Source organism: Chrysochloris asiatica, unplaced genomic scaffold (genome assembly GCF_000296735.1).
Source record: "Chrysochloris asiatica unplaced genomic scaffold, ChrAsi1.0 scaffold00047, whole genome shotgun sequence".
NCBI lineage: Eukaryota > Metazoa > Chordata > Mammalia > Afrosoricida > Chrysochloridae > Chrysochloris > Chrysochloris asiatica.
The window spans coordinates 126,365-136,229 of NW_006408565.1; the positions used below are offsets into that span (position 1 = coordinate 126,365).

Consider the following 9,865-nt stretch of genomic DNA (forward strand, 5'->3'; position numbering starts at 1 on the left):
CTTCAGTAGAACAGCTGGTAGTTTCGAACTACTGACCTTGTGGTTTGCAGCCTGATTCGTAACTACTATGCTACCAGAGATGATGGAGAATCTCAATATCATCATCAGTCAAAACAAGGCCAGGGGCAAACTGTGAAACAGACCATAAATTAATTGCTCATATGCAAGTTCAGGTTGAAGCTGAAGAAAATTAAAACAAGTTCACCCGTTCAAAATGCAGCCTTGAGTATATTCTACCTGAACTTAGAGACCATCTCGAGAACAGATTTGATGCATTAGACACTAAGGACAGAAGACCAGAGATGTTATGGATGACATCAAGAACATCATACGTGAAGAAAGCAACAGGTCATTAAAATGACAGGACAGAAAGAAAAGACTAAAGTGGATGGCAGAAGACACTCTGAAAGTTGATCTTGAATGGACAGTAGCTAAAGAAAATGAATGAAATGATGAAATGAAAAGCTGAATAGACCTTTCAAAGGGCAGTTTGACAAGACAAAGTAAAGTATTATAGTGAAATGTGTAAAGATCTAGAGTTAGAAAACGAAAAATGAAGGACACACTGAGTGATCCACAAGCTGAAAGAACAGAAGAAAAAATTCAAGCCTCAACTTGAAATACTGAAGGACACTATAGGCAAACTATTTAATGATGCAGAAAGCATCAAAAGAAGATGGAATGAATACACATAGTTACTGTACCAAAATAATTGGTTGATATTCAACCATTTCAGGAGGTAGCATAAGATCAAGAGCCAATGGTATTGAAGGAAGACGTTCCAAGCTGAACTGAAGTCATTGGTGTAAAACAAGACTCCAGGAGTTTATAGAATACAAATGGAAATATTTCAACAAACAGATGCAGCACTGGTGATTCTCACTTGTCTATGTGGAGAAATTAAGAGGAAGACAGCTACCTGACAAATCAACTGGAAGAGTAAACCAAGAGAATGTGGAAGTTATTGAACAATATCGTGTGGTGCCCTGTTGTGGCACTGTAGGTTAAGTACTGTACACTGTGGAGTCCTGGTGTGGTGCTGTGGGTTACTGCACTAGACTGCAAAGTCAGTTTGAACCACAAGGTCAGCAGTTCAAGCTCACCAGCTGCTCCTTGGAAATACTAAACAAGGCCACTATGGGTCATAACCAACTCAAAGGCACTTAACAACAACAACACATTTTACTAGGATTCTGGAGTGGCACTGTGGGTTAATGCGCTGGATTGCAAAGTCAGTCTGAACCACAAGGTTGGTCGTTCAAGCTCTCCAGCTACTCCTCGGAAACCCTATACAGGGTCACTATGGGTCAGAACCAACTCAGTAACACTTAACACCAACAACTCACCACAATCAGGGCTCATGAAAGCAATATTACACTGGACAAAGTTGCTCCCAAAGACCTCTTTAAAGTGTGAAAGAGCAAAAATGTCACTTTGAGGACTAAGGTGTGAGCCAGAGCCAAGCCATAGTATTTTCAATCACCTCATACTAAAGTTGGACAATTAGTAAGGAAGACTGATACATTTGAATTGGACTGCCAGAAGAACACACAAATCAGTCTTGGAAGTACCGTCAGAACACTCCTTAGAAGCCAAGATGGTGAGAGTTTGTCTCATGTACTTTGGACAAGGTATTACAAGGGAGCTCGGGTAGTGTAGTGGTTACGAATCGGGCTGCGAACCACAAGGTCAGTAGTTCCAAATTACCAGCTGTTCCAGGGGAGAAAGATGAGGCTTTCTGCTTCCATAAAGGTTTACAGCCTCGGAAACCCTGTACAGGGTCGCTATGAGTCAGAACTGACTCCATGGCACATAACCACCACAGTCCCTGGAAAAGGACATCATGTTTGGCAAAGTAGAGGGTCAGGAGAAAAAAGGAAGACCCCCAATGAAATGAGATGGATGGACACATTGACACAGTGACTGCAACAATGAGCACAACATAACAATTTTGAGAGGTGCTGCAGGACCAGACACTGTTTCCTTGTGTTGTACAAAGGGGCACTATGAGTCAGAGTCTACTCAATAACCACATGCTAAGCATATAATCTGAAAAATTCTCTAACTTAAGAGGAACATGGCATCAGGATTGGAGGAAGACTCATTAACAACCTATGATATGCAGATAACACACCTTTCTTTCTGAACGTGAAGAGGACATGAAGCACTTAATAATGTAGATCAAAGACTACAGCCTTCAATATGGATTACACCTCAATATAAAGAAAACAAAAATCCTCACAACTAGGCCAGTAAGCATCATGATAAATGCAGAAAACAGTAGAGTTGTCAAGAAATTTATTTTGTTTAGCTTCATAATCAACATCAATGGAAGCAGCAGTCAAGAAATTACATGATATATTGTTTGCGCAACAAAGCTGCTAACAATCACTTTAAAGTGTTAGAAAGCAAAGATGTCGCTTTGAAGACTAAGGTGCACTTGACTCAAGTCATGGTGTTTTTATTCATCTCAGATTCACGTGAAAGCTGGACAATGAACAAGAAAGATCAAAGACAAATTGATGCTTTGAATTACAGTGTTGGCAAAGAATATGAAATATACCATGGACTGCCAAAAGAACGAACAGATTTATGTTGCAAAAAGTACAGCCGGAATGCACCTTGAAAGCTAGAATGAAGAGATTTCACCTCACGTACTTTGGGCATGTCTCATCAGGAGAGGTCAGACCTGGAGCAAGACCTCATGCTAGGGAAAATGAGGGTCAGCAAAAAAAGAAGATCTTTGGTGAGATTGGGTGACACAGTGGCTGCAATGACAGGCTCAAACATGACAACAGCTGTGAGGCTGGCGTAGGACCAGGCAGTGTTTCAGACTATTGTGCATAGGGTTGCTATGATTTGAAACTGATATGATGGCACCTGACAGCAACAATTACCACCTCACAACAATTGTAGATTTAATGTAATCATCATCATGAGTATATTAGAATTTGCAAAACCTAATTATTATCAGGGATTTGCAAATATCCCATTCAATCATTCAAAAGCCTATGAAATGAAGAGTCATCATCTCCACTGGCAGATGAGAAACTAAAGCTCAGAGAATTTAACTAGTCATGATTCCCAAAGTCTCCCCAGGGCTGAAATGTTATCTGAAACCAGAGCTATCTGACTCCACCATCACATCATCTTGATTTCAAGAATAGCTCATTGGTTTATACCTACATGATTATTATCATTTATTCATCTAAGTCAGTAGTTTCCTAATTCTTTCGAAGCAGCAGAACTCTTTTTTTTTCTAAAGTAGCTTTATTTAGAACTCTAGTAACTAAGATAAAAGCAGAACTGTTCTGTTGTAGTGAGGTCTGGGACACAGCAACCAGGCACTTAAATCCAGTGTGCCCTGACGCACCCTAGGGTCTGTGTGTAACACAGTATGGAAAACCCAGATTGAAGGCAACAACAACAACAATCCAAATCTTAATAATTAGATATATAGTAGGCGTGGTCTTCATTTGTATAACACAGCTTTTGTTTACCTGTTGCCCGTCACATTTGATGCTCATTATCAACTCTGAGGTGGACAAGGCAGGGCACATCATCGTCAATTTGCAGATGATAAAATCAAGGCCCAACGAATTTACACAAGTGGCCAAAGGTGCACCAGAGTTCAAGTTTCTGCCAAGTATAGGATGGGAGTAGAGTCTGTCTCCATTAGCTCCATGTGACTTGGTAGAGAGGGTGCCACCTACTAGAAATTGCTTTTACTAACTCTTCGTCTACAAAGTGGGCAGCAGATCCCTTGAACATTAGGTGCTGAGTACATACAACCCCAGGGACTCCTCTGCCTATACCTCAGTAGATGGTGACTATAGCAGGGAGAAGAGCCCAATGCCACTGGAGGACCATTCCCACTAGAGTCATGTGTTGCAGCAGGGCAAGGGAGGCAATAATAGGCCGAGGGGCTTTCACCTTTATCTGCAGCAAGTACGTAAATTCACTAGACAGTACAGACCTGTGTAGTTGCTGCTACACTTTGTCTTCTTTCTACATTTTGCTTAGAAATCTTAGTCCAGAGGCACCTGATAATTACCTAAATGGCTCCCAGATTCTACAGCATCTCTGAACTGAGCTAGACTATGTGTCGGAATCGGAAACACTTAATTATCACCTAGTCTTAATTAGCACTTAATTATTAACACTTAATCCATCTGTAAAATGGGGACACTAATACCTGCCTCATAGACTCTGGGAGGATTAATTAATACTTGCAGCCCACTTTGAAGATGCAAAACATTGAAGAAGTGCTCAACAGTGGCATTAATAACCACAGTGGATTTATTTTCTTTTCTTAATGAGGTTCCTTCTTTCTCTCTGCTCCTCCCTCTCCATGTGAATTCCCAACCCCAACAATATCTGCCCAACTTTGTCCTGATAGAGAAACAGTCAGCTCTGTATTTCCCAGACATAGAATTTCCCATCCAGAAAACGGGCTATTTACAGCCATCTTCCCGCACTTTAATTTTCTATTATATCCTCCGAACATGTCAATGCCTTCCCAGTAAATATTTTGATGTGAGCTTTTGCAGCAGCTTCTATGGAAGCTGAATGGGACAGCTGCTCCCTGTATTAGGGAATTCCAGATGTGGTTTCAAATCACCAGACTCATCTGTGAGAATGCCCAGCCTTTAGAAGGTTGGAGGAGGAAGGGACTTCTGCTTGACTCTGGGGAAAGCCAAGAGCCTCAAGAAAAGACAGTCATCTAACTCTCCGATTTAACTAGGGTGACTTTTCCAGGACCACAGACTCTGAAGTTAAGACCCCTTAGTGGACCGGTGAAGAGGCAGGCTAGAATACAGCCCTGGTCTGATTCTTCTTACAGAGCCATGGTCAAGTTTTCTCTAAAGGTTGCACAAAGGATCACAGTGAGGAAGGAAGAGCATACAACTTTAGGATATAACCAGACTCAGCAATAGGCCAGAACATTTGACCAGCAGGTCAGATCTCATCTCCTCCCTCCTCCCTTGCTACCAACCAAGCAGGGAGACACTTACTCTTCATGGAAGCCAAGCCCGTTGTCCTTTGGCATCCCAGCCAAGGGGGCAGTAAGCTGCTCTGTCCAGGTCCTGGGCTTCAAGGCTTCAGGCAGGCCCTGAACCCTCTTCCAGATTTCATGGCAAGTCTTGTCTAAGCTGTCTTGGGGTGTATCCTGGTGAATCCAAATGTACCTGGGAAATGGGCCCAGGGCAGAGGGGCGCTTGGCCATGAGGGCCAAGGACGCAGGAAGTCCATTTCCACTGGCCATGTTCCTTCTTTCTCTTCGTAAGCCCCTTTGTCCACCCAGGACTTGAAGGCAGGGGGACCATTCACTACCTCCCTTCATTCACCAAGAAAGGGGAATGGGGATGGGCCTGTCAATTCTGCCAAAAGGTGGCTATGTTGAGAGGCCCTGGTTTTGGATGTGAGTCCTGGGGGAGTGGGCAGCTTTCTTTTGGGGAGGGGGAGCTTATTGGATTTGCTTTTATTTGCTCTTTCCTGGCTTTTGTCCCCCTCCCCCTCTCCCTTAGAAGAAAATATTTAAAAGTCAACAAAAACCAGTAGCTTAGTAACCTTGGAATGCCCTGGAGCTCAGGAACCAGGAACCTGGGAGGGCAGAATGACATCTGGGAACAGCTGGGAGGGGAGGGCTGGTTCTCCCCAAAGTCCCTGGCACTCCCCCCTTGTGACACACCCCTGGCACTTTGGGGCTCCTGAGGCTCAGCCCATTCTCGCCCTCTAAGCCAACAGATGACTGGTTAAGAGCCTGGCTCTGTTCTGGGCACCTTGGGGGACAAGAAACCACCATGAAAGTCTAGCTCCCCCTTCCCAGGGCGCCCTGCGCAGCCTGAGAGCCAAGGGTCTCCCCACCAGTACCCAGTACCCCGTCCCTGTCTGGTTCTCCCAACTAGCCCCCAGCTGTCATCTTCTTCAGTGGCTGGTCTGTTGCCCCCCCAGGAAGAAAACTTGGGCGGGTAAATCTGGGGTGTGCAGCTGGCCTGTTGTCCCCGTCCCCCTGGCTGGCACCAGGACGTGGGGATGGACTCCCGGGAGGGTCCCTTTAAAGGGCGCTGTCTCGCCCAGGAAGGCCGGCGGGGCGGCTCTCACCACCTGCCGTCGAGCGTAGGGATTCTTTCCTTGGCTTTCAAGTGCAACGGCTCGGAGCGCGGGCGCCTCCCTCTGGCCTGCCGCGGGCTGTGGGCGGGTGGCGCCGCCCCGGGTCCCTGACGATTTTCCCCATTAGAATTCCAAGGGAGGAGGCAGGCGGCGGCCTCCCTCAGCAGCCAAACACAACCTGCTTCCTAGTCTGCCACGTTTTACCCCTAACTGCTGATTGGGTCAGGTGCTGCGCTTTCCGTGGTATCACATTGGATCTCTACAGCCTCATGCAGTCATTTCGGATCCGTCTGCACGTACAGACTGGTGTGGCGCTGCGGGTTCACGTGCTGGACTGCAAGGTCGGTTTGAACCTCAAGGTCGGCGGTTCAAGCTCACCAGCCACTCCTCAGAAAACCTATACAGTGTCGCTATGGGTCGGAACCGACACCACGGCGCTTAACAACAGCAACACACATACAGAAACAGAGGCACTATCACAAAGGGGTGCCCAAGGCCTGTTAAGATGTGGGGAGCTGAGATTCAAACTTGAGCACTCTAGGCCTGAGCGGAGGTGAGTGCTGGAGTTGGGAACAGAAGCAGCACGCATGGACTCCGGGAGGCAGTGGTGGTTCCTCCAGAGAGGTTCCCCTGAGAAAGCAAGAGCGTAGAGAGGAAAGAAGAAGGGACACAAACAGGGGAGTTGGCAGCCTAGAGAGGTCGGGCTGGGTGGACTCTTCAACTGCCACTTCCAAGCAGCGTGCCCCTGAACAGCTTTCTTAACCTCTCCCATACTCATTCACTCATTTCCCAAATATTGACTGAGCTCTTCCTTGGGGCCTTGCTAGACACTGAGAATAAACAAAATGCATGGTCCCTGCTCTCTTCGTGGTCATGTGTCATTGAGTTGGTTCTGACTCATAGTGACCCTATGCAGGGTGTCTGAGGAGTGACTGGTGGGTTTGAACTGCCAACCATCCTTACGATTAGCAGTCCAGTGCTTATCCTCCAGCACCACACTAGGACTCCATGAAGCCTTTATTCGAGTTTAGGGAGATACACAACAAACTAGGGTCCTGCTGTAGCACTGTGATAAGGATTCGAAAGGGTCACTATGAGTTGGGTACAGATCCCTGGCTAGCACAAAGGGTTAAGAGTTTGGCTACTGGGTGGTGAGAGCAGTTTAGGTTTAACTGCTATACTAAAAGTTCCAACTCATTCAGTGGGTCCACAGAAGAGATGCCTGGCAGTCTGGTTTTGTAAAGATTATAGTCAAGAAAATCCATGGAGCAGTTCTACTCTGCAACACATGGGCCCTCATGAAATGAGTGAGTGCTGACTATGGCAGCTAACAACAACAACATCTAATCCAAAGAGAATTCAAAAGAATCCAGAGGTGGTTCTGAGGAAAGGCCTACTATTTCTGAAATGGAGTATAGTTCCACTTTGAAACATAAGGAGTCATCATGAGTCAAAATGGACTAGAAAGCAACTAGTTTGTTTGCTTGCTTGTTTTTAACAGATAAAATAAGGGCTTTAAAAATAAGATGTTCAGGATCTAATCTTAATTTCTGTCCCATAATTGTTGCTGTTAAATTGGTTTCGACCCATAGCGACCCTGTATAGGATTTCCAAGGAGCTGCTGCAGAGCTTGAACCACCAACCTTGTGGTTCAAATTGACTTTGCAGTCCAGCACATTAACCCACAGCGCCACACCAGTACTCCCATAGTAGGCACTCAATAACTACGTGTTGATTGAATTGATGGTATAGTATATATATATATATATAGTAGGAGCCCTGGTTAAATGCTCAGCTGCTAACCAAAAGGTCTGTGGCATGGTTTCTGTAAATGTTTACAGCTTTGGAAACCTTATGCTACTCTGTCCTACAGGGTCATTATAAGTTGGATCCAACACAATAGTAGTGTGTTTGGTTTGGATTTTGGTATATAAAGTGCCTGGCATACAGTTGTTGCTGTTTTTAAGTGCCCTCGAGCTAGTTCCAACTCATAGCAACCCTGTTTAGGGTTTCCAAGGAGCAGCCGGTGAGTTTGAACAGCCAACCAGTGTTTTATGCCACAGTGCCACACCAGGACTCCTGTTGTTAACTGCCTTGAAGTTCTTTCCAAATCTTAGCAACCCTGTATAGTGTTTCCAAGGAGCAGCTGGTAAATTTGAACAGCCAACCTTGTGGCTCAAACCGACTTTGCAGCTCAGTGCTTTACCCTTTACCCCACAGTGCCACACCAGGAGGTACCCAGTACACAACCTTGCTCTTTACAGAGGGGCTAAGTTTCTGGAAATGTTGACTCTAAATTTTGAAATCCGAGCTTCATTCCCTTTTGATTTTCATTATAAATCTGTAGATGTGTTCCTTTGGGGAAAATTCCGAGGACCTAGACTGAATAAAATTATAGTTAAGAATGTAGAAAACCTTTTAAGATAGTGTATTTAAAGGAAAAGTGATCATTTCTGATGAAATATTAATAGTTCTGAAAATGTCACTCAGTGTTTGTGCTGCTTGGCATTTGGTTGGCTAACACCTATGCTTAGAGCTGAACGCCAACAACCCAGAGCTGCTCAGGCCACAAGATTCTGGAAAGTTAACCAACTCACTCATTCTTGCCCACTCCTATCTTCAGCAGGAGACTGGGTAACAGGGTTTAAATAAAAAAGGAGTAGGGGGAAAAAATTACAACCAGGTACTGTGAATGAAGGCTTCTAGAAGATTTTGTAAAATCCTTAAGAGATGTATTTAGATAGTATAAACTATGTTATAGCCACTAGCATCCTGTGGCTATTTTAATTTTAATTAAATAAATTTAAAAACAGTTGAAAATTCAGTTTCTCAGTTGTACTGGTCAGATTTCATGTACTCAGTAGCCATGTGCAGCTAGAGACTGTACCGTACTCAACAATGCAGATAACGATTCCATCACCATAAAACAGATTCTCCAATCAGACTGGCAAGTTTAAATTCTGAGTTCAAATCTCCTAGCAAGGTAGACTTAGGCAAGTTACTTAACTTCTGTGGACCTTAGTTTCCTCATCTGTAAATTGGGATGTCAATAATGATCACCTGCCTCCTAGAACTGTTGTAGATATTCTATTAAAATAATTATTAAAACAGTGGGAAGTCCCTGGTACAACATGTAGCATGTTAAGGTGCTCTCGTTGATTACATTGAAATTTCTGTATCTGAATCGTGCCCTCATGCTATGTGTAGAGAGGGAGACCTTTAGTTGTACTATTATTTGTAGTGGGGAAACTGCACTGTTGGAGCAGTGGAATCACTTGTTCCTTTTTTAGGACTGTATTCGTTTTCTGCAGCTGCTGTAATAAGTTAACACAGACATGGTGACTTAAAACAAGATAAATTTATTCACTTACAGTGCTGGGGCCAGAGGTCCAATGTCAAGGTGTTGGCAGGGGCATGCTTCCTCTAAAGGATCTATGGCAGAATCCTTTCTTGCCTGTATTATCGTCAGTGATTTCCCCATATTCTCGATGTGTAGCTACATGACTCTATTCTCTGCCTTCATTCCTTCTGTCCCAAATCTCCCTCTGCTTTTCTCTTATAAGGACACCCAGGTGATCTAGAATGGTCTCCTTTCAAGAGCTGTACTCAATTATACCCGCGAAGATCTTTTTTGAAAAATAATGCCATATTCACAAGTTCCAAGGATTAGGATGTGGGCATATCTTTTTCAGGAGGGGGCTGCATTCAATTCACTACAAGCACTTACAATGGGTTAATATTATAGAAGGCA

At 44.4% G+C, this 9,865-nt stretch overlaps 1 protein-coding gene across 1 annotated transcript in view; it reads right to left on the reverse strand.

Moving 5' to 3' along the window:
• LOC102824337 (chromosome unknown open reading frame, human C1orf94) overlaps positions 1-5,344 on the reverse strand; it is a 53,714-nt gene extending 48,370 nt beyond the window's left edge. Inside the window, exon 1 of the mRNA XM_006862125.1 lies at positions 5,016-5,344. Coding sequence (XP_006862187.1) covers positions 5,016-5,344 — 329 coding nt within the window. The remainder of the gene's footprint in view (positions 1-5,015) is intronic.
• Between the last annotated feature and the right edge of the window lie 4,521 nt (positions 5,345-9,865).